The 18,872-nt window shown below is 34.1% G+C and overlaps 3 protein-coding genes across 7 annotated transcripts; all 3 read right to left on the bottom strand.

The window, feature by feature from the left end:
- Window positions 1-46: 46 nt before the first annotated feature.
- LOC141711596 (protein FAR1-RELATED SEQUENCE 8-like) lies at window positions 47-4,915 on the bottom strand. Of its 2 annotated transcripts, XM_074514167.1 has the most exons (3): window positions 4,780-4,915; window positions 1,958-4,224; window positions 47-783 (listed from the first exon to the last, which is right to left on the bottom strand). In XM_074514167.1, the coding sequence occupies exon 2, from the start codon at window positions 4,222-4,224 to the stop codon at window positions 1,966-1,968; it is 2,259 nt and encodes a 752-aa protein (XP_074370268.1). In that variant the 5' UTR covers window positions 4,780-4,915; the 3' UTR covers window positions 47-783; window positions 1,958-1,965. The 2 variants fall into 2 exon arrangements, with proteins under 2 accessions (XP_074370268.1, XP_074370267.1); XM_074514166.1 differs by lacking the exon at window positions 47-783 and having other exon boundaries at window positions 1,771-4,224.
- Window positions 4,916-6,159: 1,244 nt separating this feature from the next.
- Window positions 6,160-13,464, bottom strand: LOC141711597 (DNA repair protein XRCC2 homolog). 3 transcript variants are annotated; one of them, XM_074514168.1, is made up of 10 exons: window positions 13,190-13,462; window positions 12,380-12,527; window positions 11,579-11,745; window positions 9,963-10,033; window positions 8,880-8,942; window positions 7,768-7,905; window positions 7,504-7,606; window positions 6,771-6,807; window positions 6,571-6,656; window positions 6,160-6,490 (listed from the first exon to the last, which is right to left on the bottom strand). In XM_074514168.1, exons 1-10 carry the CDS (start codon window positions 13,364-13,366, stop codon window positions 6,446-6,448), a joined length of 1,035 nt encoding a protein of 344 aa, XP_074370269.1. In that variant the 5' UTR covers window positions 13,367-13,462; the 3' UTR covers window positions 6,160-6,445. The 3 variants fall into 3 exon arrangements, 2 of the variants coding, with proteins under 2 accessions (XP_074370269.1, XP_074370271.1); XR_012571414.1 differs by lacking the exon at window positions 6,160-6,490 and adding an exon at window positions 6,904-7,010 and having other exon boundaries at window positions 13,190-13,464; XM_074514170.1 differs by lacking the exon at window positions 8,880-8,942 and having other exon boundaries at window positions 13,190-13,463.
- A 726-nt stretch (window positions 13,465-14,190) lies between these two features.
- Window positions 14,191-18,660, bottom strand: LOC141711594 (beta-1,3-galactosyltransferase 7-like). Of its 2 annotated transcripts, XM_074514164.1 has the most exons (11): window positions 18,231-18,660; window positions 17,702-17,798; window positions 17,536-17,582; window positions 17,100-17,287; window positions 16,932-16,995; window positions 16,218-16,290; window positions 16,023-16,143; window positions 15,438-15,525; window positions 15,231-15,356; window positions 14,801-14,910; window positions 14,191-14,721 (listed from the first exon to the last, which is right to left on the bottom strand). In XM_074514164.1, exons 1-11 carry the CDS (start codon window positions 18,377-18,379, stop codon window positions 14,573-14,575), a joined length of 1,212 nt encoding a protein of 403 aa, XP_074370265.1. In that variant the 5' UTR covers window positions 18,380-18,660; the 3' UTR covers window positions 14,191-14,572. The 2 variants fall into 2 exon arrangements, with proteins under 2 accessions (XP_074370265.1, XP_074370266.1); XM_074514165.1 differs by lacking the exon at window positions 17,536-17,582.
- Window positions 18,661-18,872: the final 212 nt, after the last annotated feature.

The raw sequence follows: 18,872 nt of genomic DNA, 5'->3' as shown, positions 1-18,872 counted from the left end.
TAATCACCCCAATTTTGTTATGCTGGAAAGTTGGTACGACTTCCAGTTGAATCAGACATAAGAAACCAATTAAATTTGTTACTATAAATAAATCAAGATTAATAGAATAATGCTATTGCTTCTTAAGAATCCAATCTTTATCTAGAGATTTTTTTGACAGTATATGTACATATATTCCACAACCTTCTGCCCCGGAGAAAAACTCATAGAGATTCTCCAGTCTTAACTGCAGACATTAAAGAACTGGACAGACTTCTTTGAAATCCTCATGCTTGAACTTCCGCAACCTTCTGCCCCGGAGCTCGGCGTTTCATCTGAACTAGAACCACTCATCTCAGATAGGAATCAGCAAACAAAAGAAAGCGGCGGTTGAAAAGAAATGTCTTTGAGCAATCAGAGAAGCATTCTGATAAACAGATTTATCGTGACTGGCATTCGGGAGAGCTTGCTTTGTCCCAGAAGCCAATTTCTGGCCATGCCAAACATTCAGAAGCCGTTTGAAATCAAGACGGATGACCGACTTCTGTCTATGTTCGACCAGTCGGTCTCACTGTCAGGCAGACTGGTTGGCAGGGTCAGGGCCTAATTCGCTGAACCAGCACTACTGTACTACTATGATTCCTTGCAATACTAAGAAAAACTCTTTATGCTAAAACTTCCACAATCTTCAGTACTATATATCATCACCCAGCGCTATTATGATTCGTTGAGATACTAAGAACAAAGCAGCAGCACATATCTTAGTTCTTGCCCATGCACCTCACGTACAGTAAGAATGACATGCTATATATCAGAAAAAGCAAACAGTAAATAACTTTTATATATTAGTTGCCAGACCATTGTTAGCTTACGTCTCGGACGGTAATCTATCAGTGATATCAAGTGATGGCAACAACCATTCAAAAGAAAAGATCGGAGGATTTTTAATTTCGCCATCTAAAGAAAACAATGCTAAAACAGTGTGCATCCACTTGCTGCATAAGAAATAAACCAGCCTATACTATCAAAAATCTTTAATTAAATGCCAAAGACCAGCGCATTTATATGTACTACTTGACTACTTCCCCTATGTTTAATACTAATACAAGCTCTGAAATGTTTAATACTAATATAAATATTTTCACATGAACTTCGTCCATTGTTTTATCTTCGGTGACTTTCTATACGTTTCTGCACCAGTTAATTTTCTCTATGAGGACGCACCTAACTTTATATATAGACTCGCTTTTATCCTAGGTGTGAAACTGCTAGCTTTGTTGTCAGACTGATATCCAGCAGCCAAGAGTCAGAAATTGTTAAAATAGAGATTCAATCCTACAGTGAGGATAAAAAAATAATCTGCAATCTTGAGATTGACTAGTAGTTTCTATAAAATAGCACATAAAATAACACCAAGTCACCAACATAGCAATCTTAATTCATGTACAGGATGAAAGGGATAACTATAAGGTAGATGTTGACTGCACCTTTTTTTGTGTTAACTAGTCGTGCTAACATCTTGTTCTGAAGTTATAACTTATAAGCCTTTGCTCAACAACAAAGGAGAATAAACAAAAAGAAATTTGCAATAACAAAATAGAATGGGGAACTTTAAATGACATATAATTTACATAATATCACCATTCAAATTACTAAAAGGATTGGTTTTTTCTTACAAGATTAGTTGCTATTTCTGAAAGATTTCCGTATTTAAAATTAAGAGGACCTCTAATCTTTAATAGTCTATTGCAGATAACACTTCAGCTACATTCTCATAAGTAAAAATTCAAATGAAAATGATGAAGAGCATGATGTACCTTTTCTTTCCAGTTCCCACAAGGGACAAAATATTCTCTTATATTTACAAGATCAAAACCCTAGCAGCAGTAATCCCACTATACAAAATTATTGCACTAAAGCTTGTACAGTTACAAAGAAAATTAAAGAATGCAAGGTTTACAAGGAATATCACACTAACTTGGTAAATTAGCAGGCTTCTTTTGCAACAAGTTGAACTTTATTCAGTGACTCTTTTAATGCTTGCCAAGCAACCATATATTGATCTTCAGATGGTATCCCCTTTTCAACAACTTGTGTAACACGTCTATGCAAGTGATCAAACCACTGAACCGGATCACTGATATTTATATAATGTGACCCCAGATCTGGTTCATAAAAGCGTTGAACATCTTTCCTCCATCGTTGCAGAACATACTGGCCTGGAACCTCTTGTATGTTATTGTAATTAAGAACAGACAATGCATGTCGGCACAAAAACCCGTTGAATTTAAAGCAACTGCAGATGCAGCGAACTTCTTGCCCAATCTTATCGTACATCACTTCAAAGTTTTTTACATCACTTGTAATTCCATCAGCATCTCGTTCTTTTACCATGAACGTGATAAATGGGCCATTGGCATTGATTTTTGTTAGACTGATGCAACCAGACATCATTTCCACTTCATCTTGTAACTTTAAGCATATTTCTTTTGTATATATCTCAGAGAGCTGCAATTCATAACTACTTTTTGTTTTCAACAATGGGGTGAACAGTTTGGACTCGTAATCAGCAAGAGCTTCCTTTTCGAAACTTTTCTGTACAACCGAGTCATATATATCAAAAAATTCCTTTAAAGATGTTTTTTTATGCACATTATCATCGGAAAAAAAACTTAAGGATTTGCCAGGCTGTGAAATTGACATTCCAGCAAATACAGTATCTTTGAAGTAAACTGGGGCCCATCTCTCTCTGTCCTCATATAAAAGGCGCAAGTATTCAATATCTCTAATTCCAGAAGATTTAATCATATCATCCCAGGCCATTTCAAATTCATCAACTTTTATTGAGTTGTATACTGCTCTATGCAAAACTGTTTGAAATATTACAGATTCGCCCAGTGCTCCCACATTCTGAAGAACACTTTGGATGATAACAGGCAAAGAGAGACGATGACGAGCCCTTGGGAAAACTTCAGCTGTTGCACTTTGCAAGGCCCTGCACTGGTATGTAATAATAGTCTGTGGAGGACGTCCCAACATACATGTCAGCCAAGCTCTAAACAACCATATATATGTCTCCAGAGACTCATCGGCAAGCAAACCACAACCAAGCAAAATAGAGTGCCCATGGTGATTAACTCCAAGAAATGCCACAAGAGGGATCTCATACTTGTTCGACAGACATGTTGTATCAACTGCAACTACATCATTAAAGTACGTGTAAGCAGCCCTGGATCTAGGCTCAATCCAAAACACATTTCTCAAAAAACCTTCATCGTTAAAATCCATAACATAAAAAAAGTTGGGGTTTATTAATTGCGCCCGAGTGAAATAGTTGTAGAATACTTGTGCATCAGCATTCCCAAGCTTTAAACGTGTAACTTGACTGACATGCTCACCTAATTCTCTTTCATTTAAGCTTGTATAACCCTCTGTTGCAGGTGTTCGATACAATTTGATCGTACGAACCTCCACGTCAATGGGCTGCTTCAACTTCCTTTTTGTTCCAGCGTCTATCTTCTTGTGTGACTTTGAGTTTTGCGCTCTCTCGGGATCAAATAAGTGGTTGTGCTGAAGCTTAACTTGATCCACCCTCCATTTATTGCACTCCACCAATCTTAGTCTTACCATCGCTAAACAACCGGTTCTTGTTTCTTTCCTTCTACTACTTGCTTCGTTCAAAGCTTTAAAGCCTTCACAATTGCAACAGAGCACTGCACCACGTTTCTCCTTGCTGTTACGTTTTGTCCAAGAAGATTTAACCCTAATGGCAAAACCCAAATCCTTTGCGTAACAATTATAATAATTATAAGCATCATCATACGATTTAAACTCCATCCCTACAACTGGGGGTGGGTAGCGCCCTCTTTGATTTCCATCATTTTGATCATCAACCATCGGTCTATCACTGTCTACGCCAGTCACATGACCATTGCTTGTAATCTCAATCATTTGATCGTTGTCATTCCCTCCATCATTGCTATCAAACTCAAACACGTGCTCATTTTCCTCAAGGTCTCTGCCGTCAAAATCAAGTGGTTGCCGATTGTTAATATCAAAACCATCATCTTCAACTCCAAGTACTCGTTGACTCTCATTCTCAAGCTCCTGACAGTCCATCCTAAGCATTCCGCTATCATTTTCAAGGTCAACATTTCCAATCCCAAAAACTTGCTCAATGTCAACTACAGGATCACTATCCTTGTCCCCAATCAGTTCCTCAGTATTTCCCCGGCCTTCTTCCATCTATCATAAAACCAATCCCTACACAATTAACTACTTCTCCATCCTATCACAACTACACTAAAACGCAAACAACAAGAGAAACTAGCAGCCACACTCTATTCCTAATGTTGCGGAAATTATAAGTCTGTTAAACTGTTTTCCTACTAATAAATCACAAGTAAACTAATAGCAAGCACACTCTATTAGTAAAGTTGCGGAAATTTATAAGTCTGTTAAACTGTTTGTTTTGGTGAACTAAACCAGGGAATCATTTTAATTATACCAGCAATCACGTTCTATTCGCAGTGTTCCAAAAATCGGTCTAGACAGTTAAGGTTCCTTTAACGAATCGATTCGAGCTAATCAGATGCATTTTAATATTAAATTTAATCGAAGCAAACTGTTGTCATATCAATTTCCCGGTTTATTGCAAAAATCACACGGGCTTATCATGAACTTAAACATTTATTAACAAGTATAAATAGCACATATCAACATCACAGTGTATCTTCATATCTAAGGTAAAAAAAACAGAAATAATAATATTTTTGATACACAAAAGAAAGGGAGGCTTACGGGTCGGAGCAAGAGGAAACGCTTGTCGGTGCCGCTGTGTCAAAGTCTGTCAAATTAGCATTACCCTAACCTAACGCCCGCTTTCTTTTATTTATTTATTTATTTATTTATTACAGTTTTATTTTTGTTATTAAAGTCTATGTAATCAAAATAGATTATTGTTCAATTTATATTTGGTTGGTTGAGTATTTTTGGTATTATTAAATTTATAATTAAAATATAGGAGTTTGGATATTTTTAAAATTGTAGAGAATAAATTAACTAATCTTAAGATGGTTTAAATGAATGTATATTTAATATTAGTAATAGAAGGTATGATATTATATGGAAATATAATTTTTTATACAAACATACATTATATCTCTATTATATAATAGTGTAAATTAAAACTGGAATAAGGGTGGACTCAAATTAAAAGTAAACTAATAAATTGAATTAAAGAAAGCTAGTATCATATTCTTATTGTATTTGTTTCTTCAATTAATTTAAATACAACATGAAAATAAGGTACTGTCCAAATATTTTAATTTCTCGCGTCTTGTTTCTGAACTATTCTTCTTCTTTTTCCTTTTTTTATCTCTGATATTTACTAATAATAATAATAATTTAATCAACAATATGCTCCATTCCATCAATATAATTTTCTGAAATTTTTATTTACATGAGGATTTTTTTGATTAAAATGTAATGTTATGTTGGAGTACTTTGTACAAAGATACCATTCAATTTCTATTCAATTTAAGCTGATAGAAAGAAAATAACAAGATTTTTTATACTTAGTTATAACTTAAAATGAATAAATGAAAGAAAATAACAAGATTTTTTATAACTAGTTATGACTTAAAATGAATAAATGAGTTTTAAATTATAAGTAGATGAACACTTATAAGTTATATAAGTGTTTGGTTAATTTTACTTATAAGTCAGGTTTTTTTTATTAAAATGAACTAAAATAAACAATTTTTAAATAAAATTATCTTAATTCATGAATTTTAAATTAAATTAATATTTAAAAACATATTTTTTTTAAAGTAAAGTTAATAAAAAGGAGAAAAATCAAAATAAGTTGAAAAAAAATCTAACATTCAGCTTATCAACTTATAAGTTGAGACAAACACTCGTTACGAACTTATAAGTGGGAAACAAACAGGCCCTTAATCACATCCGCTTGCACTAGAAGACATGAGCTTAACCAACCTTTGTTGACTAAGATACCCACTAAGATTTATAGATATAAACTTTTACTCTAAATACAAAACCCAATACCTGTCAAAAAAGTACAAAACCAATTACGTAGTTCTATGCTGAGCCCAAGCACAAGAAGGAAGAGAGACTGGCCCAAGCCCAACAAAGAAATAGGCCCATGCCCAAAAAAACAAATATAAAAAAGGAATAACCTTTCAGGAGAAGAGGTTGGTCAATTAGAATAAAACTAAATGGTTTTGTCTATACACTTATCTTCTACAGCATTTATGATCCAGAATATGTACATGTAGTCATGTATTGCACATTTTAAGCTAACCAGACTTGAGATTTTCCGGCTAACTACAGTCTACAATAAATGCTGAACAACTTTTTTGAGCTCTTTATGCTTCAACTTCAGCAAACTTATGTACTACACCAGCATAGTCCTTCTGATACTAAGAAACAAGCAGCAGCACATATCTTAATTCTTGCCAATGCACCTTGAGGGCACAGTAAGAGTGCCATGCTGATGGTAAAAAAAAAAGGTAAACAATCAGGAAATGTCATTAACATTGTTACAAATAAGTTGCGAGAACAGTCACTTACATCTCCAGCAGTAAATCTTTCAATTGTATTTAACAAGGGCAACAACCATTCAGATGAAAATATTGGAGGATTCTGAATTTCATCATCTGAAGGAAACAATACTAAACATTAACACTACATCCATCCATTTGCTGAATAAGAAATAAGGAGATAAACTAGGCTATATTTTCTGAAGAATTTAATGTATATGGCATCCAAACCTGAAGGTCTGATGAGTACTCTGTGAGTAACAAAATTCTGTAGAAAATATATAGATTTACATAAGATATCTTCCGGCAAGAATAGAGCGATAATCAAACTCAAAACCAAAACAAAAGTATGCGAAAGAGTTACACCGTCTGCCACGAACCCTAGGAGTAAATCAGAACTGCAAAACCAGAATTTGAACTTCCCCGTATTTAACTAATCTACTTGTCTGGGTTCAGAAATGATTGACTATCCTGTTATCAAATACAATATCAAGCTTAATGTGGCCAAGTCACTGACCTCTGTGATGACAAAATTTACCAGAGAACATAAAACGTATCACCCCTATCTTCAACCATGTTCAATGTGGATATCATAAGTTACTGTACATGACCCTCTTTCAACCCAAATATTAAAAAATTTACTAAAGCAAAATAATTTGTAGTTTTGGTCAAAACTTAGCAAACTTACTATAATTTGACCATTAAAACGCCATTAGATTTGTTATCTCAAGAAATATGGAAAGTTACACACTCAAACAAACACGTGTGTGTGTGTATTACCAAACAAGAAAAATAACCATTAGAATATATTTCCATATTTTATACCAGTGGGTATAAATATATAAAACATAATATAACAGATAATGCAAACATAATATAACAGATAATGCATGCACATATCACTTGAAATTAATATAATTAATTTCTTATTCTAGAGTTACAAGTTGTGTCAGTAGAGAGCTACCTGCCAAACGAACGGCATATATTCACGGTACGGAATATTTTGAGGTTTGCTTCTTGTAGCCCTCGAACATGAGGTGTCTTCTGAGAACACTTTACTTGGAGCACTATGAGAAAGAAATATTATATATTTGGTAAAAAATAATTTCAAAATAAAAAAGCTTTAAAATTATAACATGAATTCTGGATAGGCAACTATATATTCATATTCTGTTTAACTGTCTCATAAATACAGCAGATACAATCATCTGAAAGTTCAGTATCTAACCTCTTTATTTCATGTGTGAGAAATCTGTCCTGTAAATTTACTGTTTTAGTAGTCAAAATAAGCACGCGATGCAACTTCAGAAGCTTCCGTATTTCCTCCACTACAATTTCTGACACAGCTTGAAGAGAGAGACCTTTCCTACAAATAAGATAACCATAGAAATGTGAACATGCTGATTTTCATGCTAAGATAAGTAACTGAATGAGTGGCTCCTCCTAATTAATCTTCTTCCCACTGTCTTTGAAAACATGGTCAAAGTCTACGAATCAGCACTGATATGTATCACTGTTGAAAAAATAACAAAAAATATAATCTTGTTTATGTGAAATACACCAGTGAACTATAAAAGAAGAGTACCCAATAACCAGAAAGCTGGTAAGATCTAATAGACTAAAATTATAAGAAGCGAGTTGCAAGCTTACTTTATTTTAATTTATAGACTAAAATTACAAGTAGAGAAAGTGCCAAGAAAAAGACTCCTAACAAAGTGCAAGGACCATGGTTGAATATTTTAAACCTGCAACATCGTAATTAGTAAAGTAGACGGATAATAGTGGCATTATGTTCGACAGGAATATGGACCAATAAATTCAGGGAACATTGTTTGGTAAACAAACAAAACTGTCCATATTTTTTTTTAGAAGAATCGAGTAAAGTTCTTAGTTTTAATGTTAAAAGGGGTTAGATGACGGAACTCGTCCATTTATGATGTTATGCATGCTGTCCCAAAGCGGTTTTACGGTTTCCATAATTTTAGAATACAAGGGTTTAGTTCTAACTTTTCCTAAAGCAGACTGAGTCATGTTTCTGCCAAAAACTGATTCCTAGAAGATGTATATCAGAATAAAGAAACAAAACAACTTGCCAAGCCAACCAAGTATCTTTTTTTCTACTTTCTTTTAATGCAGTGAAAGTCCTGGAATTTAGCAAACTATTAGAGTCTCAAGAGACCAGCAACTATATGATCTATATCAGGAAGCTAGTACCTTGCACAATGCAGAGGTCAGATTAAAACAAGGCCAGCTAGAACGATAAAAACAGACGGGAGATGCAGTTAACAAAATTATTAGCTTCCGGTGCAGAATATAAGAAATGCATCACATCATCTGTACCTATTCACATCCCCTAATGACAAGGATGACAGAGCACGATCCGTCCAGTAGAAAGCTCCAATACTGGTGGAATAAAAACAATGCAATATTACAGTGACTTATTTTGACTACTCTGTACTTGTCACTGCTAGGTCTGAAGAAGCATTAGTGCAGAAAAGAAAATATATTCCGACAAATACTTCCAGTAATAATGCAAATAAAGTGAAACTGTCACAATAATTTATCTCAACTATTAAAATTAAAGTTGACATTAGAAAAGGCATTTATAGCAAAGAGAATATCTGTTACACCCGAACTATCGAGCAACACAAACTAAGGTCATCTTTCATGTCTTAGAAAGTGATCACTAACTCGATCCCAATGAACAAAAGGAGCAGTACTGATACTGACTGTGTCGTTAACTGTGGAAACTCCAAATGAATCTAGTATGGGCTGCCACGACAATATTTGTATATTTGTTGTTCTTATGTTATGACATTAATGAGAGCTTCCTCCTTGTAACCATTGAATCTCATGCGACTCTCTTGCCTAGATTTGTTTGAGGACTCAATTAACTGAAAGGCCAAAAGTTTGCACTAACAACCCAAAATTACAGTTTTGGATGTTATCTATAAATTGCACATTGCTTCTGTGAACAAGAGTCAAAAAATACATAGAAGAAGACATCAATTGAAATTTTAACAGCAGACATCCCACTGGATTGTGGATACAACAACATAACAAGGAACTTTGTATTCAATGAAAATTATTGTAGTCTGTAAACTTAAGAAGTTACAAGTTATTATGCACGAATAAACAAAATGTTCCACATTATCATGCAAATGACTCAGTAACAAAAATGCCTTATGTTCGAAAGTTGATGCACCGCAAGGAACTACAGTGTAACTTCTCTTACCGACTGTTTTACATTGTTCGTTAATGATACAATATCGGAATCAATTACATAAAGCAAGTAAATCGATTAGGCCGTTACATTGATAGATTGATTTCTCAATCATGATGATAGCTGAGGTCATTACATTTATAGATTGATTTCTCGATGAACATGAGGAATGCAAGACTAGTACATAATAAAATACAAACCTGTCAATCATAAGCACGTGAACCCCAATGCCATGATTTTCTTTTCGCTCCTGTATTTGCATATGCATTGTCTGAAATCCATAGCATTTAAAACAATTTTAATACAGGGTAACACTTTTTCTTCTCTCCCATCGTCAAAATTGTATTATTGCAAATAAGAAATTTCGTCTATTTTGAGATTCTCATATGGTCCAGAATTACTAGTTGTCCTTATTTTGCATGTTAATGATTTCCTATCACTGGTAATAAGTAATAACCTAATATAAGAAATGCAATATGAAATATAGAAGGAAAAAAATTGTTTAACATATCTGGTGAAATCCGTCCTCTAAATACTGCAATAAGTTTTGTTATTCAATTCCTGCTACTGTTTTAATTATTCTAAAATACTACATCCACGATTCCACAGCATCCCCGGACATATATTTCGATCGCGTTCTTGTAAAATCTCCTTGTGGGACACACTTTCCGACATAGTCACGCATGTGCACTTATATTAGTTTTTCTTGCTGAAATTTCTTTAATCACTCTTAATCTGTAGCAGACTATGACCATAGCATTTAGAATTAAAGAACGTGCAGGAAAACACTCTTACTCTACCATTTTTTGTTGCTCTAATATTTAACATTTAAGTTCTTTATCTTACCACATTTTCTAGTCAAATTGTTTCGGTATATGTTACATTGATTTTTATCCCAAAACAGAATTTTCTCGCCAACTAAAACCACTTTCTTCCAGGCCGCCAATTCACATGTGACTTGGTAAATCTAAGAGCATCTCCAGCATCTTTTTAGTTCATTCCCTAAATTTAATATAAAATATTGGATCTTAATAACTTAAGACATCAATAGCTATTCTCAACTCCAACAATATTCCCTATATTCATTCCTTATACAATATTTAATCATTAAAAAGTAACATTATTACATAAAGTAAAGAAAGAAAAAGTGTTTCTTTCAAATATATATTATAAAATAAAAGTTAGAAGAGGAGAGAGGTTAGCTAAAGATAAGGAATAGGAAGAAGATCTTAGTGGATCTTAGTGGATCTTAGTGATTTAAGGAATCACTAGGATACTGTTGTAGTAGTTTTTTTCTCCATGTTTCTTATATTTGACTTTAAGACTCCAAATAGCTAAGCTGTTGGAGTTGCTCTAATGAAGTAAAAAAACATCTCAGACTGTTAATGTAAAAAAATAATAATATACTACGGGGGAGAAAAAGGAACTCTTCATAATAAGCGCAGGTGTTCTAAAAATCGGCCGACTCGGCTCCGACTCATTTCCGAGCTGATTTTCCATTACTCGGGTAATAACCCAGTGTTTAGCTTAACTAGGGTCAAACTTGGCATAACTCGGGTCAAACTCGGATTTGGCATTCAAAATTCCAAAAAAAATAAAAAAGTATAAAAAAATAGAACTAACATAATAACTTAATTATATTTAAGAACCTTTCAAAATTCACTCTTTTATCTCAATATATAGTCCAAATTGACTATTTTCATGATTTTGAGTCAGAAACTCATCTAACTCTCAGGTTTAAGCATGATCTATGAACTAATTAATAATTTTCTTTTTGTTATTTAGAACACTGATAATAACAGACCAAGGATCCAACCTTAAGAGTCGCAAGAAACTGGAGACTATTATAACAACGAACATAGAAGAACCTTCTTAAGCACATGGAAGTTAAGCTCTTCACATTACCACCAAGTGAATCCTTTTTCAATATATATTTAGCTGAGTCTGCTTCATTTTTGCCCATCTCTTCATTGAATTTGAGTCCTAAACAATATCCAAGAGCACTACAACTCATTCAGCAAATTGACATAAAGTTTGTAAGAGAACTATAATTTAAAGCTATTAATTTAATTTGTGCCTATCACGCATAACTAGTGCAGAAATGGAATGAAGGCCTGTACAGGAGAGGACCGAGAGGTAGATGACAATAGTTCTCAAGCGACACGCAATAAGTTCGAGAGAAGCTAGGAAATTAGAATCACATCTACTTCAGTAAATAGAAACTATCCTCTCTATTTATTACTGCTCTGGGGTCCATTCTCTACATCACTAAAACTGATCTTGAATATTACTGAATACGCATCATGTCAGAAATAAATTTTATATGATTCATTGAATTTTTGGTTCTCTCTTATTCATTCCTTTGTAGTAGACGAGCTTTTTCTTGTTATTATATCAACACGTAAAAACTTTTATGCAGCCTATAGTCATAATGTGAGCTCAAATTACAGATCTGGGCAAGTGTCAACAGAATGGTGGTGCCTTGTGATAATTAAAACTAAACACCCAAAAGAAATAGCAGACGGAACGTTTCATAAAGCATGAAGCCAATCTCGAAAATAAGTAACCACAACATAGTGAGGCATAAAAGCAACTACAAAAGGGGTTGAAAGCATACCTTGAGCTATTCTAATCTGATGCTCCAGTAACCGTGAAAAGTGTAAAATGTCAAAACGACAATCCAAATCAATAAACATCACTACGTGATCTAGACCTCCATAACAAACACCATTCCACTCTTTGGGAAGAATACATCGTATTGCAGCCTAAGTAAAAAAACAACTTACAATCCTCACTTTTCTAAGCAATTACATAATCAAAGTAAATATCATATATTATGTCTTAACAATACTGTCAAACCTAAAACACTATCACTCTACGATACAATTAACTAAACATTCTGCATTCCGTTAGTAGCTCAACAAAAATCATACAGATCCCTTCCCCCTTTATAATGTTAAATATACTATTACATGATTCGACAGTTGTATTAGCACCAAATTACGATTTTATTCTGTTAGAAGCTCAACAACAAATCATACATATTCCTTCCCTTTTTAAAATGTTGAATATACTAATACAAGCTTCCACAGTTGTGTTGGAACCAAATTACAATTCAATTTTAGTAGCTCCACAACGAGTTATTCAAGTGCCTAGTCGAAATTTAACAAAATTATACAAAATCGAAATGATTAAAATCGACAAGTAATAAATTCGATATTATATGCATAAACTGAGAGAGAGAGAGAGAAAGAGGGAGAGAGAGGGAGGGAGGGAGAGAGGGAGGGAGAGCGAGCGAGAGAGGGAGGGAGAGGGAGAGAGAGAGAGAGAGGGAGAGAGAGAGAGAGAGAGGGAGAGGGAGAGAGAGAGAGAGAGAGAGAGAGAGAGAGAGAGAGAGAGAGAGAGAGAGAGAGAGAGAGATTAATACCTGCATAAGAATGTGAGTTTTGGCGGAAGGAGTGGGGCCCACAACCTCAACGACATTACCGGGGCGAAAAGGAAAGGTGTGTAAAGGAGGTGGTAAAACAAAGTGTATTAGAACCCTAGATAACATTTCTTTTGCGCTTTCATCTGCTTTTATCCATTCCCTAGCTCTTGATTCCATCTCTAAAAACACACACACACACACAAATTTTGTTTATGGATGAGCCCTAGTTTTGGGAGTGTGTTTAAGTGTTTGTTTCGGCGCTATTAAGTTTAAATTTCAAACTCAATTCGATGAAATACAATCTTGACTTTAATAAAAAAATTGAAATTTTAAATCTTTCTAATTGAAAATAAGAAGAAAGATGAAAATTTTGTATTATAAAATAAAAGAAATGTACTTATATGTCTTACATTTTTATGTTAATATACCATTTTTGAGTTGTTCTTTTCAACTTAATTATTTTTTTGATGACACCACATAATACATATGTTATATCCACGTCACTATTTGTGAATAAGTCTTTTTTATTTTCCCTTAAACTAAGTGTCCCTCCGTCTGATTCTTATTTGTATTTGTGTTGGATACGTTTACCAATGCACACTTTTGATTGTTAATATTTTTAATTTCGTATTAATATTAAATATAAAAATTTCATTATATTAAAATACTCATAAATATGAATTCAATCGTTTACCAAGAATAGTATCAGAATTCAAAATAGGAAATGTATAATGGGACGGAGGGAGTACTTATTTTGAAACTGAGCAAGTATGTTATTTGGTCAATCATTGGAGGATCACGGTTGGAGGATGGTTTTTGCTAAGCGATTTAATCCTAGTTTCTCTATAAAATGCGAATAATAGGGAATTAAATCGATGAATAGCAAACAAACATTTAATCACTGCATAAAACACAACAATATGATGACAGGTGCTATATTTTAGTGTAAAGAGTAGCAGACAGTTGTCAGTCAGTTTGTAATTTGTGCCTGAGAAGAATCATGAAGAGTTCTTAATATACTTGCTACCATACATAATCAATCTGAATTCAGATGCAAATGTACATTCTCACACAGACAGTTATGCACCAAATGTAAAACTGAAACACTTCAAATCTATGATTATCACCAAAGATACAAACTATGTGTCATATATTGATATTCATCCGAAAGACTATCTTTTTCTATCTAAGCTTGTACGGAAACATTGCAGCGACTAACCAACTACAAGTAGAGAATGACTTCATCTGCACTTCTGCACATTTAGGTGAATAAACATATATGTGCATTCTTGCAGAGTACCGTTGACAAGCTAATAGCTTCTCCAAACTCACTTCAGTATTTGATTAAAATTTTCAGATAACAGCCGAGATAGCCTATTAGCGTCATAACAAAACCCCCCAGATTGCTGAAGCATCCTCACTACACTTAGCATGCACTTCCTTGATTCTATCCACTGATTTGCAAATTCCACTGCAGGACCAGTCAAATGAAGCTACACAAACACTGCCTGCTTGTGCTTTCCATTCACATTCTGGAAAATTCGCCACTGAATTGGTAACTTTTTCTTTTAATATTAATTTGTGATATAAAATCCACTAAAAATGTCATACCTGGGGGAGTTCCACAACACATGGAGTGTTCATTAATGTGCTCCACCTCGAGACCAATAAACCAAGCACCAAGTGAGACATCTTCATTAGCATATTTATGCAGTATGGCCCTGAAATCAGTCGTCGCCAATTTTTTATCGATAAAAGAAATATATTGCTTCATGAAATACTTAGCAGAAAGGACTTTGAAGGTTGCTAATGACAATGAAATAACTTCTTCGTATTCAATTACTTTCTAGCATTAATCTGTAAATACATCTCAAGAAAACATACAAACAGTGCAATTAATTAACATACTAACAACTCCTCAACCCTATTTGCTTGGTGAATCCTTGAAAGCAAGTGGCAATAATAGACTAATAGTAGTAGTATGCCAAGTTTTACTCAAAAATGTTGATTTACAGTAAAATACAAGTAATCAATTTCTTACTGGTTATCAGAGACGTATTTTGCTAGATTCTTTGAGACTGCATAGATTTGCCCAGTTGCATGCCGAAAGTATTTGTTACCCTCCTCTCCAAATTTCCAGAACTCAGGCTCATGGTACTTAACATTCCTACAGAGAACACGAGCTTGTTGATTACAACAGCAGAAGCTACAAAGATTATAAAAAGATCTAAATTCTTTTAAAGCTTACTTTCGGGATAAAACCGGTCCAGATTTCATACATCCTATATATACCCTAGGTTTTAAACGATGGCGGGCAAGAGTTGCAGCTAGCATACCTGCATCGCAGTATTAATTAAATAAATAAAGCAATACGCACCTTATCCATGGATATCAAATTATCAATAATAAATTAAAAATCAATATGCTAGTCAGAATATGAACTAATGCCAGTATTTTCCTTTTTTTTAACTGAACATGACTGGACAACTGGTATCAAAACTTGCAATATATTCAATTTATACCCAATGACACTTGACCAACAGAAACTCCACCTTTCACCCTCAAAGTAAATACTCCTGATAATACTCAATAACAATACAACTTTACTTGATTAAACTTAATAAAACAATTACAACTTTATTTGATTAAACTTGATAAAACGATGGATACCCATTACAAATTCTATGCAGCATCAATGAGTGTCATCATACTTGATTTTGAAGATAATTTAAATATCTTTAATTTTTCAAACTTGATCATGCATTTGACAGAGGGAGTTTAAGGTTTAGGGATGATGAGCAGAGACGGCAGTGACATAGGTTTAGAGACATACCCAAATTTACGTGAACATCATCATCAATCTTGACATAAAAATCTGCATCCCACTTAGCGTATGCTGTTGACAAAAATGTTTTTGTCTTTGCAGATAATTCATGATAACCTTCCACATGATCCTATTTATGATAACTTGTCAGCGCTTGAACATATAATACTAGTGCTTAATCATAAAAACTGTGTCAAAACTCACCAGCCTTAGAAAGTCCTTGTGCTGAGCATCTTCCGAATCAATTGCACGATCTAAAATGCTATTTGATGTCGCGCTGCATTAATAAGTGGAAAAATTAATTATTAATTATTTAGCCTGCGTACAACTAAAGGTCCAATTCAGGTAACAACTTTGAAGAAGAAAGAGTAGATATTTCAAGTAATGTTCTAATTGTTTTAATCCTGATTCTAATGACATTTCTTTTCTTATGTAGAACAGTTTCAATTTATCAAAACTAAAGGTCCAGCTTTCGGTTTTAGTCACATTTCTTTGCTGTCATACTGATATCCAGCAGCCAAGACTGGGAAGTTATTGAAAAACAGAGATGTAGAGTTTTACGATCAGCAAAAGTCCTAAGCCAGAGCAATTTATTAGAGATAAATATGATCCGAAGACTTGTAATTGACTAGTAGTTTCTGGATATAAGGTTTATGTTGAACGCCACTTTCTGTGTTAACTAGTTACGCTGAGATCTTGTTCTAAAGTTTCAAGACTTGCTCAATTAATACCAGCAAAAACAGATAGAAAGAAAACCTTGAAATAGCAGAATAGAGTGTGGATCTTTGTTTATATACATTACATAGTCTTTATTTAATTTCATTTTGAGTGAAAGGCTTATTCAAATTATAAATTGAGTGCTGCATTATAAGATGATGTAGTGATTGTTCTTTGAATTAACGATACAAGGGCAGATACCTGTGGCCAATCATAAAACGAACAACAATCCCCTTTTCCTTCTCAAGTTTTAATAGCTTCTCACCTAGTAAAAACACAAGTTATTATAGAACAGTCCTAAACAATTAAATGTATACCTATATAGCCTATAGGTACACAAGTATAATACAAGTAGAAAAGAAAAAATACCTTGAGGCATCCAGGTCTGTCTAACAGAATCACGCCTCTTTCTACTGCTGAAGGCAGTATTTATCCCGATAACCATAAATGCTTTTTGCTTTGTGGTATTGGTAACCTTATCAGACAGCTCTCCGCTGCTCATTCTTTCAACAGAAGGAAGCTCCATTCGTAACTCACCAATTGAATTGTCCAGTGATCTAAAAGGCCACCAACAATTTACATACTGTTTTACGTAGAATTAAAACTAGTCATTTAAATTTTGATATATATATATATATATATTTATTTATTGGTTCCTGTCATTTCAGCTATCTAGGTCTCCCTTGCATAAACGATTTTAAAAAATTGAAATTAGATATGGTTAATAAATGAATTTTGTGACTACTTTTAGTCCAGAAGAGAACTTGATGAAACATAATGAATAAATAATAGCCAACAAACTCACTGTATTACTTCATGGGTTTTCTGAAACTGTCCTAATATCTCGTTGTTCTGAAACAATACCGACCACAATGAGATGGATGTCGCAGATTAAGAGGGTGAAGAAAATTATGAACTTGTACAGACGACCTAAAGACTATAGTACATAAAAGGGATAGGAGAAAGAGGACCTTCTGTGTTGTGCAATCATGAGAAAGAAGCTGCAAATCTTGATCACGCTGCAGCGGCCACATAATTTGGTCATTGGATTCAGGAAGAAGCCATACTCTGCACAACATCAAAAGTTACAGCTAACACCAGCAATCAGACCGAACCACTTAAGATCCCATTCATCACACGGGATACTGTAAATTTAAACCAAAAGGTCACCGGTCTAAAACCAAAGATAAGTAAATTTAAGTCAGCTTTCGAGTCCAGGACCAGTTTAGTTCTGCTATTTACTATGATGTCTCAAAATGAAAGGGGAGAAATCATGCATCAATTGAACAAAAAATCACTCCCTAGGAACCAGAGAAAAGGTCTGCTGTCTAGAAATATTAATCATTTCTAATCACATATTAAGCAACAAATATTCTTTGCTGATAAAGAGTTGGGTATTTTAAACAAATTAACTGATTAAAAGACTCTAGAACTTAATAAATTAATCGAATTATGTATCTTTGTACATGCATGTAAAATAAATATAAAAGTAGAAGGTACCTGTTGGAGACGAGCATGCCAAGGGCAAAAGTGAAGATACAAGACAGTACAATCCATTTAGGTGACACTTTTCCAGTACTGTTCCGGCTTTTCAACATGGAGTGTGACAAAGAAGAAGATGATGATGATGACGACATCCGTTTAAACATAAAATTTCACAAGACTTGATATGAAATGATAACACACACATAAACAAGAAGACAGAGTTCTTGTATCTTGTTTCTTCACATACACACACAATAGAAGTATATTGTGTGTGTTTGAAGAGGATGCGTGTGTTGGAAGAAGGTAAGAAGAAGAAGTGAGAAACGGGGGATACAGAGTATGTACTAACGTAAGACTCGAAGCTGGATATTTGGACAACGGAGACTACGAGGTTGCTGCGAAAATATAGAAAACCTTGTTTGGCTTTGAGTACTTTTGCTAATTATTCCACGTATTGTTTGGTTTTGAGTCTTGGACCTTTAAACTGCACGGTCAACTACGAACCATCTAACTTTGTCAAACATCCCCCGTTTTCTCCCCAACATATTATTCCATTAACCAAACTATTCCCTGTGGTAAATCTTTTCCAAGACTAATATTCTGTTTGCGCCTCAGGCTCCACCGAGTCTTCCATTTTAAGCACCAATCTCGGTTTCT

This window comes from Apium graveolens, chromosome 3 (genome assembly GCF_009905375.1).
Source record: "Apium graveolens cultivar Ventura chromosome 3, ASM990537v1, whole genome shotgun sequence".
Classification (NCBI taxonomy): domain Eukaryota; kingdom Viridiplantae; phylum Streptophyta; class Magnoliopsida; order Apiales; family Apiaceae; genus Apium; species Apium graveolens.
The sequence above is the reverse complement of the archived record's forward strand: the minus strand, read 5'-3'. Positions and strand labels throughout refer to the sequence as shown.

Coding starts and splice junctions, on each gene's coding strand:
- LOC141711596 (XM_074514167.1), bottom strand. CDS start 4,224: ATGGAAGAAGGCCGGGGAAATACTGAGGAACTGATTGGGGACAAGGAT.
- LOC141711597 (XM_074514168.1), bottom strand. CDS start 13,366: ATGGAATCAAGAGCTAGGGAATGGATAAAAGCAGATGAAAGCGCAAAA. Junction 11,746..12,379: donor TCAGATTAGAATAGCTCAAG/GTATGCTTTCAA, acceptor GATATTGTTTAG/GACTCAAATTCAATGAAGAG. Junction 10,034..11,578: donor AGTTTCTTGCGACTCTTAAG/GTTGGATCCTTG, acceptor TATGGATTTCAG/ACAATGCATATGCAAATACA.
- LOC141711594 (XM_074514164.1), bottom strand. CDS start 18,379: ATGTTTAAACGGATGTCGTCATCATCATCATCTTCTTCTTTGTCACAC. Junction 14,911..15,230: donor AAATACGTCTCTGATAACCA/GTAAGAAATTGA, acceptor GACTGATTTCAG/GGCCATACTGCATAAATATG. Junction 14,722..14,800: donor GTGTTGTGGAACTCCCCCAG/GTATGACATTTT, acceptor CGAATTTTCCAG/AATGTGAATGGAAAGCACAA.